The 22609-nt window shown below is 44.1% G+C and overlaps 2 protein-coding genes across 3 annotated transcripts; both read left to right on the top strand.

The window, feature by feature from the left end:
* Nucleotides 1-713: 713 nt before the first annotated feature.
* Nucleotides 714-7978, top strand: pias4a (protein inhibitor of activated STAT, 4a). Of its 2 annotated transcripts, none has more exons than XM_088313735.1 (11): nt 714-854; nt 2330-2711; nt 2832-2916; nt 3025-3066; nt 3210-3300; nt 3568-3696; nt 3794-3899; nt 3980-4053; nt 4723-4883; nt 5315-5466; nt 5800-7978. In XM_088313735.1, the coding sequence occupies exons 1-11, from the start codon at nt 828-830 to the stop codon at nt 6066-6068; spliced, it is 1518 nt and encodes a 505-aa protein (XP_088169861.1). In that variant the 5' UTR covers nt 714-827; the 3' UTR covers nt 6069-7978. The 2 variants fall into 2 exon arrangements, with proteins under 2 accessions (XP_088169861.1, XP_088169860.1); XM_088313734.1 differs by lacking the exon at nt 714-854 and adding an exon at nt 861-1147.
* A 1402-nt stretch (nt 7979-9380) lies between these two features.
* map2k2a (mitogen-activated protein kinase kinase 2a) lies at nt 9381-18351 on the top strand. Its single transcript, XM_088313279.1, has 11 exons — nt 9381-10265; nt 11424-11634; nt 12410-12556; nt 12633-12710; nt 12840-12891; nt 14487-14611; nt 16276-16489; nt 16569-16633; nt 16720-16781; nt 17550-17595; nt 17676-18351. Exons 1-11 carry the CDS (start codon nt 10177-10179, stop codon nt 17784-17786), a joined length of 1200 nt encoding a protein of 399 aa, XP_088169405.1. The 5' UTR covers nt 9381-10176; the 3' UTR covers nt 17787-18351.
* Nucleotides 18352-22609: the final 4258 nt, after the last annotated feature.

Here is a 22609-nt window from a genome sequence, read left to right as displayed (position 1 = left end):
GACATGAGGAACTTGCTCATGCACTCTCTTGTCAACGTCACACCTTGAGCGAAGCTTTATTGATGGATTCTGACGGGCAGTGAATGCAAAACAAAGCAGAGGACGTCATGACACGATATTGGGCGTGTCTATTCCATCAATTGATTAGAGGCACTCGTGGGGGGGTATCTTTGCTATACGCTGTTGAAAAACCAGGAGTGGATCGTGAAAAGGAGGGGATGGATACTCTATTTTCTAAATGAATCCATTTGGGGGGGGGGGGAACAAACATGTCGTGGCTGGAAATGTGATCTTAGTCACTGCTTGGCACGTATTGGCATCGACGAATAAACGTTACTTTGCTGATAACGTGTATTATCTTTACATGTTGGCCGCAGCGCAGACAAAGCACCGAGTCCACATTTCCAGAGCCCGGAGTGGATTTTTTAGCTCGGACGGGATCCCATCGCACCATGCGACTTCATCCACTTGACATCCCGCGCTTTAAGTCCTCGGCAGATTCAAAGTCAAGCTATGGCCCACTTTGACCACACCGCGACACTATAAACCCGTATAACCGTGAATATAGGAATATTGTCACGGGTCACGTCACGAGTGGACACCGGGGCCTAATTTAGAAAGGAGACCCGTCTCTTAGTATTTTTAAAAAAAGTTACACTGTAACTTTAAAACACACTGGTTCCGCCCATTTAGAAAGGAGCGCTCCGGGTCCCGGCGAGTACCACTCTGCGATTGGCTGACTTTGACTGTCAGTCAAAGACAACTGAGCACCCCATTGGTGAAAGACTCGCAGTCGGCTGGGACTCTCGCGGTACTGCTGCGTGAAGATGGCGGCCGAACTGGTGGAGGCGATGGCAAGTAGAGCCTCATTCGCTTTGCTTTATGGGAAGCCGGGCGCGGGAGTGTGCGTCAAACACCCGGCACGGACGCCGAAAGCCTCGGCTGCTTTGTGCGAAAACGACATTAAAGCGCGTATTGTTACGTGTGTGGCGTAATAGGGTCGCGGCGAAAGCGACTAGCCTCTATTGCTAACGTCGCTTTCTACCTAGTTCACTTAGCAAGTACGAAGCGTTAGCATCCTAGCATCACGCTGGCTCCACAGAAGAAGAAGCCGAAAATGAATGATGGCCATCCGAACGCACTTGAGGTGTCTGTGCTATCACACTTGTATTGGTTTCGAATCGCTAGTATTTAATATTCTCCCGTGTCTCGCACTTAGTTTGCCAAGCTGTGCACCTGTCAAGACGTCCGCTTGTCATGATTGAGCACCGCAAAGGCAGTTTTCCCAGCAGAGCTAGCCGGCTAGCAGCGCAGCTTCTGTGGTTAATGTTTAAGTGAGGGCGCGTTGGATCGGAACAAACACGGTGTACCTTTCTCGTCAAATAGAACAACCATATCCTGCATTTGTGGCTTGTTCATTGTGCGTATTTCAACGTTGTTTACCCACCGCTGTCGAGTTAGCACTTCTGATGCTAACGGCTTAGATGTAAACAAATCTCGTTGGCTTGATCTTTTTTTGTTGTTTTTGTCCTAATGCGAAACGTATGAAGTCGCGTACTTTCTCCATGATGTTAATAACGCTTCTAACGAGTCAGAGGCAACGTGAGTAACATTTCACTGAGGATATGAACGCGATTCACTGACTTTAAAGCTCGTCTTAAAACTCATTTTTATTTGTTGGCTTTTGACTCAGAACGACACTTTTTTTTCCTTTGTTTTTTTGGGGTGCTTTTTACCGTGTTGGTTATTAATTTGTTTGTTGTACGATGTGAGTGTAGTTTTGTTTTGTTGTGTGTGAAGTTCAAGTCGTCAAGAGAGTGCGTTTCAGCGTATTGTTTACACTTTTGTCTTTGTATACAAAGTTCGTCAGTGCCGTCACTGCCATACATTTGGTCTCGCTTGTTGAAAACCGCGCTGTAAGTATCCCAAACATTTGTGTTATTTACCCTTCTTACCTTGAGGCAAACCAAACCAGGCAAGTTGGGGGGTGATAACATTTGAAATAACCATAGGTTCTAGAAGTAGGCTTGAAACAAAGGATTATTTTGCTTATAAATCCATCATATCTGTGGTGCAGCTATAATTTTTGTCCACTTGAGGTTCGCAATAATCAACACTGACACTGTAACGTCTGCGACTATGAATGTGTGTGGCTTAAAAAGGCAGTGACTGAACTTGAGTGATGTGTATGTCGGTAAATTACATAATTCACTGAAGGTTAAATCGTTCACATTTTACCCCTTCTTTTACTAAATATTGGTATTATCACAAGGAATTGTTTTCGCCAGTCATGTAATCTATCTCCTAATGTGTTTTATTCTCAATTCAGAACATGGTCAAAAGTTTCCGGGTCTCCGACCTACAGACGCTGCTGGCCTCCATGGGCCGCAGCAAAAGCGGCTTAAAGCAGGACCTGGTGGGCCGGGCTCTAAGGCTGGTCCAGACGGAATACAGCCCAGAGCTCCTCAAGAACGTGCGGCAGCTGTATGAGTCTCGTTTCCCAAGAACGTCCTCCTGGCTGGCAGCGCGGCGCCCGGAGGGCATCCCGGTTTCCTACTCATCCCTCAGCACGGCCCCGTCTGCCACCTCTCAGGGCGTTGAATACCTCAACGGCATCTCCAAACCAATGGCCAACTCGGCCCCAGAGGTAAAACTGGTGCCGCTGCCCTTCTATCAGACTTTGGAAACACTGTTGCCACCTACAGAGCTCGGTGAGTATTCACTTTGATCCGTTCAATAAAATGTCTACGGTGAACCCTCAACATTCGTAGGAGTTAGAGACCAAACCCCAACGTGAATAGCAGATGATTGTTTATGTATTGTTTTGACAGTTGCCCAGAATAATGACAAACTGCAAGACAGTCAGTGCATATTTGAGTTAACACCAACACAAGCAGACCAAATCAGAAACGCAAGGTAGGAATGTGGAGCATTTAGTTTTTTTTTTTTTTTTTGTTTGTTTGTTTTAAATAAACATGCCCCCTTGAGCCTGTGGTATAACTTGAGGCCTTTTGTTTATTGCAGTGAAATTCGTCCGGGAATTCGATCAATCCAGGTGGTCCTTAGGTAAGAATCAACTGCCATTGAATTGTGTTACATTGGGTGGAGTTGAATACTGTAAACCAGTGCATACTTATCGCTTCATGAAAATGATTGTCATTCTGCATGTTTAGTTTCATTCTTTTGTTGGGAACCTTTCTGTCTTCCAGAATATGTTACACAGACTCCATTGGTGTTCAGGAGGACCAGTATCCTCCTAACATCGCCGTCAAAGTCAACCAGTCCTATTGTCATGTCCCGGTGAGTTATACTTGTGTACATCAGAAACTACAGAAGCATGGCTGCCTTTGATTAAAAAAAAAAAAAAAAGAAGTCAAACACTTTTAATGTTCTTGTAGAATCTGTTCCTTGATCAAAAAACCTGTAAGTGTTTTAGTGATGCAATGTTGGAGCGTTTCCATTATTTCTTGCTTCCCTTCTCAAGTTGTGTATTTAAGCGCCTTAAATGGATTCCTGGCGTAATTTTTCATAACGTTTCTTGAACAATGTTTCACATTTGCTCTTCAGGGCTACTACCCCTCGAACAAGCCCGGCGTGGAACCTCGCCGTCCTTGTCGCCCTGTCAACATTACACCCTGGTTGCATCTTTCCACCGTCACCAACAGAATCACCGTCACCTGGGGAAACTTCGGCAAGGTCGGCATCTACGCACACCTTGTTCACGACCACTGAGTCTTGTGGTCAATTGCCGGGTAATCCTGATTTTTTTTATTTTGAACGTATGTGCTTTCAGCGCTACTCGGTGGCAGTTTATTTAGTGAGGATGTTCACGGCGTCGGACCTCTTCAGCCAGCTCAAACTCTGCTCTGTCGAGAGTGCGGAGCGCTGTCGTGAGCGCAGTAAGTGTTAGGCGTTTGCACTTCTTTTCAGGTGCATTTGTCAAAATTGTCTGTCCTAATGATTTTTCGTGCATTTGTAGTTCAAGACAAGCTACGTTTTGACCCAGAGAGTGAGATTGCCACGACAGGCCTCCGGGTTTCTCTTATTTGTCCGGTGAGTATTGTTGTTGAGCTGTTATAGAAAATTCTTGATGAAATTTGGAAGCAAAATAGTAGAAATTCTATTAGCGCTGATAAATTAAGACAAATGTGATTGTGATTTAGGTTTTTGGACTCCTTCGGTCTTAAAAAAAAAATTATATTTATAAAAGTAAAATGATAAATATGGCGAACAGCGCTCTTTGTGCAAACAACAATCATGTCATGAGTTATTCTGCCCGACCTGAGTGGACAGTTTAATGCCACTGTTTGGGTTTGTGTCGCACCACTCCCACCCCTTCCCACTTGTATAAAAAAAACCTGTTCTTCGGGAGTCCAGGTGAAGGAAGCCAAAACTTGTCCCGAAGCAGAAGTAGGAGCTTTAACTCCCAGTCAGTCCTGTGATTAAAGGTGAAGTTGACTCTCATCCCATGGGAATCCCGCAAAAAATGTCGGCCCTTAGTTGGAGTTTACTGTAAAACTAAACCAAAAAAAAAATGTACGCTTTGCATAGTCAAGTAATAAACGCCACACACGAACCCAAAAAACTTCTCCCTTCTAATTGGCTCATGCACAAAGCAACTTAGCGATTTGCATACAATCCATTGAAGAAAAAAAAATCCCCAATATGTCCCTATTAAATGACCAATGGCCATCATTTTTGTCTACTTCTTCATCTCCTCAGCTGGTGAAGATGCGCATCGGGGTGCCGTGTCGAGTTCTGACCTGCGCCCATCTACAGTGTTTCGACGCCGTCTTCTTCCTGCAGATGAATGAGAAGAAGCCAACATGGACATGTCCCGTGTGTGACAAGCCTGCGCCTTTTGAGCTCCTCACTATAGACGGGTGAGTTTGCGCCCATTTCAAATACTATCGATGCTTCTTTGCACCACCTCTGATGAAGAACTTTTTTTGTTTGACTAACTTACGTTGATGCTGCTGTCAAATAATCCTGGAGTTTCTTGTGCTCATGCCACTGAGCTCAAATAGAAATGCTATTTTGTTCATAAAAAGACTTTATGGCTTAAAGCAAATTGGAATAATGGAACTGGGCTCTCCGGGGGGGGGTTAATGTCATTGTAGTTAGAATTTGTATATATATATATTTTTTTTTTTTATCACAAATTACACACATGCAGCACATAAAGTCTGACCACAATCCTTTACGGGAAACTGATTGACATTGTCGCGAAAAGGTCCAAAAGAGTGGCCGTTTTTTAGCGAAACTCACGACGACCGTGTGTGTGTGTGTGTGTGTGTGTGTGTGTGTGTTTCAGGTTGTTGTCTGAGATCCTGAAAGAGACGAGCGAGGAAATCGAGGAGATCGAGTACCTAACCGACGGCTCCTGGCGACCAATCAACGACGACAAGGAGAAGGAAAATGAACGAGAACGCAGCGACACGCCAGAATACCCGATGGTCGACATGTGTATGTGGAAAACACTCATTCTAATTCCCACATTGCAGTTTTTCCCAGAATGCTCAAAGTATGCAAGACATTAAAAAGTTAATTTCATATTTACTTTATTTAATCTTGTATTAATTTGATATATTAAATTACATTTGTTGTATTGCACTGGAGAGGGGAGCTCTCCAATCTTACTGAGTGCAATGACAAAGGGCATTTTGATTCTGATTCTATCGTGAGGACGCTTTTTACCTGCAGGTGGGAGGAAAACAATCTTGGGCATTCTGGGACGTAGGGGGCCATGGTGCCATTGTGAAACGGCCATTTTCTCCAACTTTCCTGTCCCGAATCCAGGTGTTCCCGAGACAAACGGCCACTCACCGGCCCACAGCAGCACCAGCCTGTCGGGCAAATCCGGTGCTGGAGCGACGACGGGCGTCGCCAGTGCGGGGCCCGCCGCGCCGCCCGGGGGCGTGGTGGTGGATCTGACTCTTGACTCGTCCTCTGAGGAGGAAGGGGGCGGGGCCGGCGGCGACAGCGAGGACACTGAGGACAGCGCGGACAGCCCCGCCACCAAGAGGGGCCGATACAACTACGACAAGGACTTGGTCACGGCGTACTGACTCCCGCAGCTACTCTTCACCCCGCCCCCTCGAATGGATTTGACAAAAGGGGTGGTGGGCTGAAAGCACGGAGAATGGAACAGTAATACAACTAGACACAGTGACCCCCTCCATCATCAAAACACATCACAGCCTTTTAGCAGTTCCACACACAGATAATGAACCGTCAGTCTTGCGTCATTAGGATTCCCGTTTGTACTCGACTCACAACCGCTGGAAGCCAACCACATGTGGCTGACCGTCATCCTGCGGCGAATATTTGGACTGTAATTCCCTCAATGAGAGAAATTCAGTGGATTACCCTCCCCCCCGTGCGTCTGATGTTTGGCCCATTTGAGCTGTTTGTGCGACGAGTTAAAGGAGAAGTCAATTATTTTTTTTAAACAATATGTTCTATGCAGCCTCGCTGTCTAAACATGGTATTGGATATGTATGTGGAATATGAATTCAGTGGCAAAATGCACCCATTTTTATCCATCTCATGGAGGCAGCCATTTTTGCCATGTCAACTCAAAATGACATTGCCGCTTGAGGCTTGGCTAACAACCAATCACAGCTCAGCTTGTCACTTTACCAAACATCGAAAACGAGGTGAGCTCTCATTGCCTGAACCTTGAGCAGCTGTGATGTCGCTTTCAGGCAACAGTCCTCCTGAGATGGACACATTTCTGGATTTGGCATCTTTGATTCATACTCCATAAATGCGATATTAATCAGAATGCTTTGTTTAGACTCGTGTGGTGCATAGAATGTTATTGTAAAGAACGTCTTTTGACTTGACTTTGCCTTTAAAGGTGGAGCAAAAAAGATGGCATAAGAATAATCTGAAAGTGATACAAACCTCTCCCACGGCTTTTTTTTTTTTTCTTAGGATTTGATCCATTTTAATTTGCAACGTAGGGCATCAGCAACCTGAATGCGTGATGCTTTCATTTCCTTATTTAGATTTTGTTTAGATTTAAAAAAAAAAAAAAAAAAAAACTACTACCTCAGTCATTACACACTCTGCAGACTGATCAGAACAAGTAACGGACAGACTTTCTGATGCCCATTTTACACTGGAGATTTTTTTTCTTTATGTATTTTTAAAATGTTCATTCTATGCAGTTCATCTTGAGTGGAATCAGCGCTGCCGCCTTGCTTCTACTTGGCGATCCCCTCCCAGGAAATGGTTGAAGTACGGCAGTTCTCAGAAGAAAAACCGCTCTGCTCTGCTTGTTCCTCTTTACACGGAAGTATCTAAATAATTCACCAATGCTGTTATCCTTTCCCTGCGTTTACGGTCTGTCTATTCGGTTGCATCATTCACTTATTGAATCTTGTGTGCGGTTTGGGCATTGAGCTGTCTTACTTCATATGACTGTGCGATTTTGCGGTGGGTTGAAATTGGCCGACTAAATCCAACATGTCAGTAAATACAAATAACGTCCCCCTCGACCAACAATTCTTCAGTTCAGTTGGGCTAAAACCTTTTAATTTGGGACCCGGAGTTTGCACACCTTTTGTTTATGACTTTAAAGCCGTTGTGTAGTGAGTATCCATCCTAACAGCTGCCACAGCACAAGGACAAGGAAATTGTGAACGTCTGGGTCTCGTTAGGCGTCTTGGATTTTTGGTTGTACGTTGAGTTAAATCTGGTCTTCCAACTTGTTTTCTCACACTCAATCTGTCTCCAGGTTATTCTTGGAAGTCCCCCAGGTGCAGGTTTGCTTCTATGGAACTGAGCCAGATGGGTTTTGTTTTTTTGGAGTGCGAGGGGCCGAGTGTCTGGTAGTGACGACAATATGTTGTGGCATCTCTTATGGTAAATGCATAAGATAGCATGGACAGATGCCTACAATCCATGATGTAAATGTTTGTTTTGTTGTCCTTTTTTTTTTATATGTTCATATTAAAAGTCAAAATTTAAATATTTTATTATTAAGCCTCGAATTGCTTCCAGTTGTTCCGACAGGCAAAACCAGAAGGGAAGAAGCGGGGTTGGATACCTGATGGTGGTGATGACTAAAAGGGTGTGTGGTTCAATTCCAGATGCTCAGCCTTGAGACGATTGTAAAGTTGAACAATGTTGGAATTCTAACAACTGTTATTGGTGTATGGAATAAAAGTCAAATTCTTTAAAAGGTGTCTTGTTTTTGTTGGGGGTCCAGACATTTTTGATGGGAAGTTCAATTTTATTGTCTGAACCCCACTCGCCCTTAATCTAAAATCAACCAAATAAAAAAGCCCCCAAACTGATATAACAATTTTATAATACTAGATGTATGACACAAGATGAAATTTGAGGAAAACGATTCCTGGAATATTTTTGTAACAAGGAAAATATTACAAAAATGTCACGAGAATGAGATTTTTCGGAAAGGTTAACAGGGTGACGAAAATTCATAGAAAGTCAATGTCAAAAGAACAAAACAAGAAAATTACAATATGAGAACAAAAATGCAATCTTGAGCGAAGCAAGACCAATGAAATTGTTACTATGAAAAACAATTCACATGATTTATTTTTCGAGATACAAGCCGTAAAGCTGATCTTTGGGATCCCGTGAAAAAGGCTTCAAGTTGTTGATTCCACTCCCAGTTGAAGTTTATTGTCAAACTAAACATAACGAGAATGACACCTGGCATATTTAGAAGAAAAAAACGACTTTGACTTAAAGTCCGCTATGTTAATGCCAACTGTTAGAATGCAATAAGCAACCTGGAAAAATTACTATATACTAATATTACAACAGTTGACAGGTGTGAAGCTTCATTTGGGTCTCCGTGACTGTATTATACTGCCCCCGTGTGGCCAGGTCTCACACCAGAAGAAACTGCCTGAGTTAATCATGTTTCACAAACTGACTAATGCTTTACATTCTGTTTAATTGTGTCTTATGTTCTACAGGGATCAACTTTGGGCCAGCTACTGAGGACTAAGCAGAGCTTCAGAGGAGATCGCGCTTTGGAATGACCCTCCGTTAAACGTTAGGCAAGTCCCCTCGCTCTCCATTTTCAAAACTCGTCTTAAAACATGTTTTTATTCTTTGGGCTTTCAACTCAGCATGAGATTCGGCAAAACTTGGGGGTTTCATTGTCGGACTTTTTTTATGTTACGAATTTATTGTTAACACTCAACGCTCAGCTGAGGTTGTTTTGAAATTGCTATAAAAAATAAATTCAGTTGGGTTATTAAAAACATTACATGTCTTTTGTTCATTTGGGGCTGGAACGCATTAACGCCGTGGGATTTTCATTCATTTCAATGGATGATTTCACATGCGAGTGTTGAACACACCAAACTCATTTGTTTTTGGTCCCCACATGTGACCACTAGGTGGTAGCAATGTGCCCATGGCATTGACTTGCTAATAAACTAGCAAGAAAGCAGCGTCGTCTGTTTTGTGGTTTCTTCAAACGTGCGATTCCAATTTTTAATTGTGGGGTTATTGTATTTAAATGTTTTTTTTTCTCTTGAAGACTTTTCAAATTGGACACGGTACTCTAGCTGAAGTGAAGGGCTCTCTCTGTAGGTGTCACGCAGGTCTGCTGCTTCCTGTATTGACGGACCACCACCACCAACCGCAGCAGTCACAGACGAAAGCCCTGCCGCCCTGCCGCCCGGACACGTAGCCCTCCCTCCCCCCACAGCCCGGTTGTAACCTTGCAGAGGGACGCCAGACGACCACCAGCAACTGCCCCCGGTGCTGCCGTTGGTTAAACGGGGGAAAACGTGGTGGGCCGCTGAGTCTCGCGGCTTCCTTTTTCCGCTAGCACTAGCTAGGTGGCTAATGTCTAGCAGCAGGTAGATAACCCCTATTGAAGCGTCAAACAAAAAGCAAATGCGCTCACCTTAAAAACTATAAACGCATTGAAAGGACCCGTTCATTTGAAACGCTGCGGTATGTTACGTTGTAGCCAAACATTCGAGTGACACGGCCGTGAAAGTGTCATCTTTACGCTGACGTTAGCCAGCTAGCTCGTTAGCCACCTAGACGTGATCCTGTTGCTCACTAGCGAACGAGGGAAAGGGCCACTTTGCCACAACTGCTTGGCTTGGTGCAGTTAAGTGCCATTTTTTCTGGACAATATTTGACGTTTCCAACAGTTTCCCCTCCCCATCTGAGATGGCCCCAAAAAAAAAACCGGTTCCGTTGAATATAACGCCCATTGGAGAAGGGCAGACCACCTCAAACACCACTGACGCTACATCTGAGTGAGTACCGTGACAATGATTCCCAAATCGTTTTTGCTGTGTGTTTCTTTACGTAACGGGCAGCACCGTGCATGCGTGGTTGGCCCGTCTGCCGCGCAGTTCTGTGGTTCAAATCTCGGCTCCGGCCTTGCTGTGTGGACTTTGCATGCTTGAGCCGGTACTGCGGTTTCCTCCCACATTCCAAAAACATGCAAACTTGCTTCATTGCACATCCAAAACCAATCAGAGTTGTACTTGGCCGTGGTGCGGTGATTCTCAAACTTCATTTTTTCATAACAAGTTTAGCTGCGAGCATTACTTAGCTCTCCATCATGAGCAACATGAAAGTACAGTAGTTGTTAATAATGTGAAATACAGGTGAAAATGAGTACCGTTAGAGGAGCCCATGTATAACAAGTGCAGGGGTGGGCAATTAATTTATCCAGAGGGATCAAACCAGCAAGGTTATCGAAGGCCACGCCAACATGTGAATCAATTGAGTTCAGGGCTGGCACTGCACTGGAGCGAAGGGGGGACCAGTTTTGCCCCTCCAGCATTTTATTTCATATTTGAAAATCTATTTTTTCCAATTATTTTCTCAGCCCCCATTTAGAGGTAGCGAAAAAAAAAATCCCGGAGCCGTCCCTGATGTATTATATAGAGCATTAAATTGTATTGTTTTAATAAATCACTACTTGTTGTAGCAGTGCCTGAATTAATGGATCCAGTGGCAACTAATCGATTATCAAATGAATGAATAATAATTTTAATTGAGTAACTGTTTAGAGGCATTTTATTAAAAAAATTGTTCAAATCCTCAGATTTATGACATCCTTCACGCGAGCAGGCTGATTATCTGTTGAGTTTAATCAAAATACTTTTGCTAGCATCTGCTTTTACTTTAGAGAATCAGTGACCAAACCAGAAATTGAATCAGTTTCAAAAAGGTTGGCCCAATCCATATTGTGTGATTTTGCTTAATTGTTGTTTCGTTGTTATTCATCACTAAACAATTCCAAATAAACAACAATGATTGCTTAACAAACAGTGCAGGGTGGACCCTGCTTCTCACCCAAAATCAGCTGGGATAGCTCCGGCTCGCTCGTGACTCTAATGAGGACAAGTGCCACACAAAATGAATAGCTAAAGCTTTGCGTAACGGTGCTGGTCTCCTTACAGAGCAAACTTTGAGGCCTTACAAAAGAAGCTGGGAGAGTTGGACCTGGATGAGCAACAGAAGACGCGACTGGAAGCCTTCCTCACCCAGAAAGCACAAGTCGGGGAGCTCAAGGATGAGGACTTTGAGCCAATCTGCGAACTGGGCGCCGGGAACGGAGGGGTCGTCAACAAGGTCCGCCACAAGCCCTCGGGTCTGGTCATGGCTCGCAAGGTAAGTAGGAGTGAACGTCGACAGTCTCTAATCTCGTTGCACACTTGAGTACAATGACAATAAAGGGATTTCTAATTCTAATTCTAATTCTTGCTGGTGAACAGCACACCTTTCTCAGTCCAGACCAGATTTTCCCCTCGGGAGTGGGCCTGGGCTGACATTAGATTTAGTTGGTATGATGACTGTGAGCAAAAATATCGCCGTATTACAATGAATTCATTTTCAATTCTGGAACAGCTCCATGGGCTTCTCATGTTGCTCTTGGGGCTAACTAGTACCTGCTGGCACCTTAGTTTTGAATTAATTAATTTATTTACGCAATGTACATTAATCAGAGCATCAAGGCATCTGTGTTACCGGTGTCGCACATCTTGCTTCGTTCCTCCTCCATGCTACTGCTCCACAAGAAGGAGAAAAAAGTTAATTAGAGGCAATTAGCTTCAAAGCGGCGGCTCCTTTATTGAACCCTGCTCTCAGACAAACAAATTGTACCCAGCTTAGATGTTCCCTCAAAAAAAGAAACAAATAGCTCTTTGCCAGTATGAGTGGTTATTGAAACCTTGTCTTTTTAAAAATTATGGTAAACCGTCAAACTGGCCATAGGTATCGGTATTAGGAATAGACAGACTGTAAAGTGTTTTTTTTTTGTTTTTTGTTTTTTGGGTTCACTGTGTGGTGCAGATGCAACAAAATTGGACAAGTGCACATCGGACAAGTTCGCCCTCGTCAACAAGCACGCCTTTTATTGCATTCACCTGCTTCCTCTCTGTCTCAGTTGATCCACTTGGAAATCAAGCCGGCCATCAGGAACCAGATCATCAGAGAGCTTCAAGTCCTGCACAAGTGCAACTCGCCTTATATTGTGGGCTTCTATGGCGCCTTCTACAGCGACGGCGAGATCAGCATCTGTATGGAGCACATGGTGAGACACCTTTCGAGACACGGTTCACACGCGTTAAGGCTTACATTCTGTTTATTGAAGTGTTTTGTCTCGATAGGATGGTGGATCCTTGGACCAGGTTCTCAAGGAAGCCAGGAGAATTCCGGAGGAAGTTTTGGGCAAAGTTAGCATAGCTGTATGTATTATAAGCCTCCATTGGATTTTATTCAAATTGTTTTGACCTCAGCGTTAATGACAAATGGGTTGGACACACAATCCAGTTGTTTGTAACGGTCGTCAATTTTTGTGTGTTGTCGCTCACTAGGTGTTGAGAGGTTTGGCCTACCTGCGGGAGAAGCACCAAATCATGCACAGAGGTAAAAAAAGATTCTAGTGGAGTTGACACACACAAAGTTGATTTGCCCACCTAATTGTGAAAATATTCATGTATTTCAATGACGTATTGGCGGCTGTACTATATCGCATCGACTTGCCTCAGGGTGAGTGGTACTTCGGGACAGAGTTGTTTGTGAGCTCAGGCAGTAATTATCGCCTCTCAAATGTGATTATGAGCAACCTCGCCCTACGTACCCTTCCATCGCTCCCGCCCGCCTAGCTTTTCTCTTTGTTCTTTCGCTTCTTCTTGAACATTACGTCGTCACTCTCTCCGATCATGACCTTGGTTTCTGGAAGACAGTCGCACGTCTCAAAGGGGACGTTTCAGGGACACACGAACATCTTGTCAAAGTTTTTTGTTGAATGCCATTCTTGTGTATAAAAGCCCCCAAAATGGTGGAGACAGCAATTTTCCAACTTATGAGTTCGTATAAGAGCAGTAACAAAAGGCAGGAGAACACCTGCGTGGAAGGGTCTTCCGCAATGTCAGGACATGTGCGTGACGTTTACCACCTGACGCCCATTTCTCCCGCCCTGTTGTGTTGAACGCAATTGTCGCGGCACACCAGGAGGCCGTGTTGCTGTGTGAAATCACAAACAGTTGTGGCAAAATGCACCTGGAATGGTTCTGTATGAAATAACGGTTTCCCATGAGAAATAATAATGAGACATCATCTGTTACTGTTGCCATTCGACTTTCAGTAACTGCATAGGCAATGCTGCTAGTTAGTGATGGGAAAATGAAGCTTCAAATTCGCTTCATGCACCAGTTGTTGTATTTTCGTGTCCTCTAGATGGCACTTTTGGTTTAAATAAAGGGTTTCAAAAATGGCAAGTCGGTGTGCTTTCAGCCCAATGTCGAGTGCCATCTACAGGAGTCTAAAAATACTACAACTGGTTCATGAAGCGGATTGGAAGTTTCATATCCCCATCACTACTGCTAGTCACATTTGACGGTGCGATGCTTGACCCTGGGAACATGCTTTTTTCCCCGGCGTACTACAATAAAGTGTAATTGCACATCCACTCCAGTAGTTGGCAGCGGCGCTCTCCTTGCCCATTTTGCGCAGCGAGGATGAACTCTACGGTGTGGGTTTGTTTTGCAGCCAAAAAGCTGTTATGTGTATTAAGTGATGCGTGGATATCACAGAGCTAATGCAGATGCCAGCAAACAGATGCGTGTGAATTTATTGAACTGTGATAATTACTCTCTGCACAAAGGAATGTGAACAACGAGCCTTGGCTGTTCAACTGTACAACTCCTATTTCACACGGGACAGACACCGAAGGGCAAGACAGCTTTTGAGGCACATAAATAAATATTAATAAAATTTGTGTTGACTTAAAGTTGTATGACAAGTTCACGTCTATGTTTTTTCACCGTAGTTAGATATTTGTATACCATTACTATTTGCAGTAACAGTTGAATTACATTCGAAAAAACACAGCTTGTTCAAAGCAGTGGATTCATTTGTGTTAAGTTGAATCCGTAAACCAAAGTCAAAACCTTATATGAAGGTATTCTCTTCTCTTGTTGTTGTTCATGTTTCTACCCCACCCCTCACCTGCCACATAGATGTGAAGCCCTCCAACATTCTGGTCAACTCTCGGGGGGAGATCAAGCTGTGTGACTTCGGAGTGAGCGGCCAGCTCATAGATTCCATGGCCAACTCCTTTGTTGGAACGCGTTCCTACATGTCGGTGAGTCAGCTCTGCGCCCCCACCCCGTTTCCTCTGGCCCCATCCCCACTTTCCTTCCCTTTCTTTTCTCACATGGAGTGGCACCACCCTCTACCTTCTTTCTCAGTCCCCTGCCAAGAGGCGAGGGCCGTGCCCAGGAGAGCGTTCTTTGGCACATATGTCGGCAACTGTGTTCTCTTTCTCCCTCGCCCTTTTTTTTTTTTTTTCATCCCTTGGACACCTGGTCTATGCAAACCTTCTCCGACTTACTAAGCAACAGCGCGATTGAGCAGCCACTATTTCTCAACACCTTTAACTTTTGTAAGGCATTTTTCTCCCACCTTGTGTTGCGAAATAAATCCTTTGAACTGGCAACAAGTGGCGCTGTAATCCCTAACAGAGTGTCCATATGGACCAAGAAAGCAATTCTGCAAAGACAAACGGAAGAAAAGGATGACACGTGGACTGATTGTTTTTCTGAAGTTCATGTTTCAATATAAATACAGCAACAAAAAACAACAGTTAATAATATACTCACACTGGGCCATGCGCCATAATGACCACATCTCTTGGATGCAAATAACTTTTTTTTATTTAATTTTTTTCAAAATTTGGCTGGTCCTGCGACTTATACTCAGGAGCGACTTGTGTATATATTTAAATTAGAGCTCGGACTGGCACCCAAATTCCCATATTACTACAGAAAATGAGTTCTGGTTGGATTTGAAATTTCCACTCAAAACTACGGAAACAATTTTCTTTTTATTTTAATCATAGCTCGAATCATGGTCAGTTGTAAATCCTTGCGGCAGATACCGCATGCTAAAGATGGTTGTGGTAATACATCAAAAGTATTTGCCAGCCGCCAAAAGAAAGTAGAAGAAGAAATAGATGATGTAGTCATAGTAGAAGTCATGACAACTAATGTGGGACTGTCTCCCCGCTCGCTCACGCAATAAACCGACCAGGGTTCTACCTTTGCCACAATGCATAGTTCGCGTAAGCCATTTTAAACTTCAAAGAAAAACTTTGCCATAGTTTGTTTGAAGCTGAAATTTGAAATTCAACCGGAACTTGTTTGCTGCCGTCAACACGATTTAAGGACCCGGCATTTTGAGTGCCAGTCCCAGCTCAGGAACTAGTACTGATTTCTGGCAAAATCAGGAGAGTTGAACTCTTGGAAGTTCTTTCGCACTTTTTGAAAAAGCCATGAAAGTAAATATCTAACGAACAAATGATGTTCAAAACAATACCTATGGCCTCAGGCATTTGGAATTGGAAGATGTATGAGCGATCGCGGCAGACACGGCACTATGATGTCATGCAAAGGAGACGAGCCAAAAATAGTGTTTTTCCACACAAATACAGAACGCTTTGGAAAACCTTAGCCTTGGGCAAGAATTTTCCAAGAGGCCCAGTTACATTTTCAGTAACGAAAAATGCAATTTGGGGTGTGGACAAAAAAGCACTTTTGTTGTCGTCTATGTAAAGGAAGCGAGTTCAACAATATGCGTGTACATCGTCGTGTGTCTCCCCGCCATACGCGGCCTGCCCCTTTCCTTCTGCCATGATCCACTTCGCACCAACCTTCGCTGGCCACCTGCTAGCGCTGAATCGTGTCTCCATCCTGGCCCAATCCTTCTGTCCCTTTGACGTCTATACTGTACCATGTGTTCCCTCAACAGCCGGAGAGACTGCAGGGCACCCACTATTCCGTTCAGTCGGATGTATGGAGCATGGGTCTGTCCCTTGTGGAGCTGGCCATCGGCCGCTACCCCATCCCCCCACCAGACGCCAAGGAACTGGAGGCTATCTTCGGACGGCCTGTGCTCGACGGGAGCGAGGGAGAGCCTCACGGCAATGTGCAGAGGCCCAGACCACCGGGGAGGCCCGTGAGCGGTAGGAAAAAATGGCTTTGTTTACGTTTGGGCTCCAACGTCCATAGTGTGACTGGTTTTCATGTGTATCTCTGGCACAGCGCACGGGATGGACTGTCGACCCGCTATGGCCATCTTTGAACTTTTGGACTATATCGTGAATGAGGTTTGACGAAACACGGTGTACAAACCTATCATGGATCAAAAATACTGACCTATTTTAAATGACCTTTTGTGTTTTTTTTTTTCCAGCCTCCTCCTAAACTACCACACGGCGTGTTCACGAATGACTTCCAAGACTTTGTCACAAAATGGTAAGTCGTTGAAGCTTTTATTGTCTTGACACGCGAGTCGTCAAGTGGACCATCACGCAATAATTACATTTGGCGGCTTCACCAAGCGATTGAGCGCCGCACAGCTTACAAGGGAAAACCGGGACCCTCTTTTGAGTTTTGAGGCTCCACAAACAGTTTACTGTACTTTACTATTTTTTTATTGAACCGTCGATTTTGGGTGGGAGAGTGCGGATATTTTGAGAGGCTTTTGGCACGTAGCAATCCCCCCCATTGACCGACTGCACCTGAATTTCGGTGACACTCTCCGCGCTTTTTTTTTCGAGCCATGTGAAATTCTAAAGCTGAATATTATTTGTAAAACACATTACAGTATATCGCTGCAGCAGTTGGCGGCCGGCTGGGTCTCGCATATGCTCGGTCTCACAGAGTGGTCGAGTGAGAGCTGGGGAGGTGCTTGAGGGTGTGTACACACGAAACTCTCCATAAAAAAAATGCTTCCTCATTTCAACCAGTGCACCGTTTGCAGTTTTATACTGGTCACGTGTTTTGAGTTCGGAGTGTGGTCTTCCAACAAATTAAAGGCGTCTCTCAAGGCATCTCGGTTATGTCTATTTTGGGTGGGTATGTTTTTTTTCTCCCCAAGTTTAGGACACCCGGTGATTATTTTTCTTTTTGAACAATCTGTGTTGTTTAATATAATGAAAGCACTATTGCTATCGTTGTTTTACACGTCATTGAGAACTCGTCGTGGTCTGCGATGTCATGTTCATGAACTTGTGTTTACAGCTTGATCAAAAATCCAGCCGAAAGGGCCGATCTGAAGATGCTGATTGTAAGTGGCTCAATTTACCTTCCTTTGTCTATTTGCCCTCATTTTAACAACCACTGCTGTTCCCCGCCGTTTCCCTCCAGAGTCACATATTCATCAAGCGATCCGAAGTGGAGGAAGTGAACTTTGCCGGCTGGTTGTGCAAAACCATGAACCTCAACCAGCCCAGCACCCCCACCCGCAGCACTGATTGAAGCCCGCCCGTCTGTCCTTCCCTCCTTCAGTACTGCCCTCATCACACTGCTGGGTCTTGCTTGCATCTTCACATGCATTCTCTTGTACATTCACACACACACGCACACACACATTGATACGTTTCTCATGTTGTTTTTGGGCTTCAAAACGGTTCCGGCTTCCTCTCATGTATTTGTTCACCAGCAGCTGCTGCAGGGCTCTCGAGTCGTCGTACTGTGAGACCTCAAGCTTCACCATGCCAGTGTCACCTATTCACTCAGCAGCAAGAGGGGCAACGCTTTGATTGGCACACTTGTTTTCTATTCGCTATTCTCTAGGAGTCTTTTCTATGGTCGATGGATGGCGGGGCAGTATTTTTATAACATCGGACATTCGGCTGTGAGGAACCTTAAACAGTCAAATCGGAATAGTTGTGATCAATGTGAACGCAGTAATTTTCATTTAACCGCACCCCTTTTTCTGAAACTAACGACCATATTGTAATTATATTTGTCGGGGATAGTGCGCATGAGAGATGGCCGCATTCAGTCATTTTGCTTTCTTCTTTTTTTTGGAGGGGGGGTGGGGGGGGGGGTTAAAATTAAAAAGTTGATCACCCTGAGGATCACAAACCAAAGAGGATACTCGAACTTATCGATGCCTGATCAGTACCCCTCCTTTGTGTCGGCACATTTATGACGAACCATATATCAGTGCACTTTGGATGAAATTCAGTGCAGTTGCGTTGACATTGTTTCCTCCTGCATTTCAATCACACTCTCTTGCAATGGGAGAGACCAGGAATATTCTGCGCCTTTTAAGGAGGCTGAGAAAACAATGATCAAAAATGTATTCATGGGATGCTATAGCATGGTTTAATCTTTCTTATACTGTGCGTGTTTTTTTTTTTTTTTCTTGTTTTAATGGTGCGAATGATCAGCAGGTGTTTTAATGAGAACCCTCTGTGCTATCAATATGAATCATTTTTGTTCGCTAATATTTAGTTTTCTTTGTTGTTGATCTGTACTTTTCTTTCTCCCTCCCCGAGGTGTGTTTCGTTACACTCCCCACTGTGGCACTCCAAAAGCAGCCAGCAGACTTTGCTCGTGCTTTTCGGGAAAACCTCACACATCTTTAAAGCAAAGTTGCAGTATAATTGGATATTAAGCTTGAGGCAAATATTTAAATAGTACCGAAAAAAAGGGGTTTAACTGAGCACTGTAACCCGGGTCGGTGTTGGTCACATGCTGGTGGTGATGCTAGCCTTGCTCGAGCTCGTGCATTTCTTTTTTGCGTTCCCTCTGCTTTTTTTTCTTTTTTTTTGGGCTGCCCTCTCTTATTGTACAAATCCTCAAACAATGTGCATTCGTTCTGAGCAAAAAAATGGATGCATTGTCACTTGTATGTGTACAAAATATACAAAAACTACAGGAGTACTATTTTGCAGTCTTAATATACAACTTTTTTGATTTATGTAAATGACAAGGAAAAGCGTCATTTATTATCATATAAAAATGTGTTGGATATGGTTCTAATGTATAAAAGGATAAAATAAATCTTATTTGTGAATGTAAATTACGTGACGTCTGTCAATCATTGCTAATGTGTTTTCAAAGGCTTCATTTAGATATTGTGTGATTAACTAGAAAGGCCACAGCATAATTAGTCTTCCAAGTTATCCCCCTTTCCTGTGCTAATTTTCTTGGCTTCGACCTTCATGTGTGGAGTTTCCATGTTTCCCCCCAGTGGGGTTTGTCCTGATTGGCAGTCCATATTTCGCCCACATTCCAAAAACGTAATTGAAGACTAAATGTCCATAAATGTAAACGCTTATGTGTCTCTTTGCCCGGCTACGATTAACTGGTGACCAGTCCAGCTTGTACGACGCCTCTCGCCCAAGGCTCCATCCTACCAAGTCCCTCATGAGCTATACAAGATTGATGGATTCCTCCGTGAAATAAATTGGAAGGGGGTCTTTAAATGCATTTCATTCATACATGCAATAGTTTTCATTTCTTATTTTTATTTATTAGCGAACGTGAGTGTATTGACTTTAATAGTCACTGTGGGGTCTGTTATGTCTTCTTCGTCTAAACGGGAGCAACAAAGTCGCTTTCGGACGTCACTGGTTGGCGGGAAACATTTCCTTCCAGAAGCTTCCCTCGGGTAACAATTTTCCTTCTTCATATGACTCTTCTCTTTTTATTCGCATATAAAATTGAGTGGAAAATCATCTCTAAAAACGGCTCTAAAAGCTACACGAGAGTAACGAAAGGGCGAGAAAGTACGCTGGCTAGCATTCGGGAATTACTTGCTCACTGTGCTAACGGCTAACTAGCATGCGCGAGTTGCTAGCCCACCGTAGAAACTTGGATTCTCACGAACAAAGGGTTGTTTTTAAGAAGCTACGTGATGACATTGCGATTCTGTCAACAAGTGTAGTGGAATGTGGACTTTAAAAATGCATTCATGTGGGGTAGAATCGAGTAGTCGAGGAGGACAATAAATCAATCCGACAAACGTCAGACCCGCCTTGAAAAGATTAGGTTCAGCTCTACTTTATTCATCCCCTTCCAATGAAGGCTATTAATACTGTAATATTTTCCCCTTCTTTTAGTCTTTACCCAGCCCACCTCCCCCCACAGATTCCTAAATGTGTCATCTTGTGGGACAAAAGAAAGGTAAGAATTGTCTCGAAAGCTCTTTCTGACTTTTGTCACGATGAATTTTCATGATCAGCAGGGTACACTGGGTTGACTGGTATTTTGTGCCTTATAAAAGAAATCCAACTAACTGCATGCTCTGCTGTTATATTTGGTTGCAAAATATAATTATGAATTTGATTTTGTGTGTGTGTGTTGGGTTGGGAGGGTTGTTTTGAAGTTGGAACAACTTGGAAGTCAACCTTTGTCACAGAAGCCGTGGTGTTCAACTTTGGAGGTTCCACTGTACACCTGCTGGCCACAATATTAGGTAGTAGAGTCAGGAGAAATGATCCAATTTCACCTAATTAGTCCCCAAAATACACCATTAAGTACAAATTATTTTAATTATTGTTTTATCTTTGTTTATCTGTCTATGACAGTGACGTATACAGACAGGTACATCAATGGCGTGCCGCACTACATACGTCACGCAATGAATTAATATTCATGACGCTAGCAACTGTTGCTAGGGGGTCCAAACTCACTCGTCTCATTCATGCTAAGCGCATGTAGTCTGTGGATGAGATGAATACCGAGGTAAACCTTGTAGTTCTGTCCATGAATGATGCCCTTGCTGCCAAATTCACTGGTATAGATGTCGAAGGACATACGAATGTTTAATTGAAGAGATGGCTTGAGTATAGAGGGCTGAAGAAAACTGGGGAAAAGGGCCAACCTGATCCAGAGGTAGTTTTAATACATCGTCCTCCGCAACAGACAATGACATTCTCCTGTTTCAACAAGCTTTCCTTAACCACCGTATATGCCCTAGCTTTCATCTCTGTTTTTCTTTCGCCTTTGACAGATATTGGGGAAAATTTTACAATGCATTTTGTGTGTGTGTGTGTGTGTGTTGTAGCAATGGCAAATTCTCATGTTTTTTCTTGCGCCTGAGAAGACGTTCAATCTGCAACCATTAACCAAAACTCTTTACAAATCTCAAAAACTCTACGAACCCCAACTGATAACTTTTGACCCCCCCCTTCCAGGTCACGCTGTGACGTCACGCGGCCTTCCAGTCTAACTCTAGAACTTGTGCGGCACGCTATGAAATGCTCTTTGCTAGATGTCAGGGGGAACAATAATCTGTTGTCATACAACAGAATACAGGGTTCCTTCGTGTACTGTACGTGGCGAACGGTGAAAATCCGCAAGTAACTGACACCCCCACTGACAAAATGGTTTATAATTTCAGAGGCCACAATATGGTGGAGAAGCACTGCTTTTGTCTAACGGAAGCTCCTCAACTCACTTCAAAATAGTTCCTCAAGCCAAACTGTGTATAACAGAGAGAGATTGTCCCAAAATGTCCGCAAATACTTCAATTTGCAAATGCCAAAGTGTAAATATGTGGGCATTCACTGTAATAAACTTCAAGTTGATCCTATTTGTTCCAAAATTCAAATGCTGTAGCCCTATCTTTTTCCAAGCTCAATAAAGGTTGGGAAACTTTGGGGGAATGTACTTCTAAGTCCACAAAGAGTACTGAAGAACAGCCATGTTTCTTCCAACTCTTTTGTTTCTGCAGAAGAACAGCGCCCTCTAGGTCCAGGTTGTGCCATCGTCTTCTCTTAACACATGCATGGTGGACCGCGGGACACGTGGTGTAAAGTATGTGTCCGATGTGTTTGCTTAAACGAGCATTCAAGCGAGTGTGTCAGAATGCTCCCTCTTTGCCGCACAATGGCTGGCTTGCACTCAGTCAGGGTGGTGTGCGTGTGTAGGTGGGCGGCAGGGAAGTGGCGCAACATGAAGTGCTTTGCGCACTTGAACACGGGGAACACACTCCTACACGCGAATGTCTTTCCTGACAGCTCACCTGTTGGAGCTTGGCAGGTATTATGAGCAGTGAGCGGGGGCCAAGCCAGGGAATGCGAAGGGGCTTGCTGGCAGCCCCCGCTATTATGTACTGGAATCTGCCAAGGCTTGCTTTTGGGGTGGGACGCCATGACCTCAGGCAGTGGGATGAGTGGGTGCGACTTCTCGCAATACAGGAGGAAAGGAGTAGCGGTTAAGAAAGGGAGGACAACCTTATTTAACCTCAAACCGCACGTGATCGCCGTCCGCAGCGCCATAGGACAAAGTGAAAGCACGGCTCGGAGAGGCACGGGTTAATCATTTGTCTTGTTGACTTTATG

The sequence above is a fragment of the Idiotropiscis lumnitzeri genome, chromosome 13 (assembly GCF_059441095.1).
Source record: "Idiotropiscis lumnitzeri isolate Australia: NSW breed Sydney's pygmy pipehorse chromosome 13, RoL_Ilum_1.0, whole genome shotgun sequence".
NCBI classification, from domain to species: Eukaryota; Metazoa; Chordata; class Actinopteri; order Syngnathiformes; family Syngnathidae; genus Idiotropiscis; species Idiotropiscis lumnitzeri.
The sequence above is the reverse complement of the archived record's forward strand: the minus strand, read 5'-3'. Positions and strand labels throughout refer to the sequence as shown.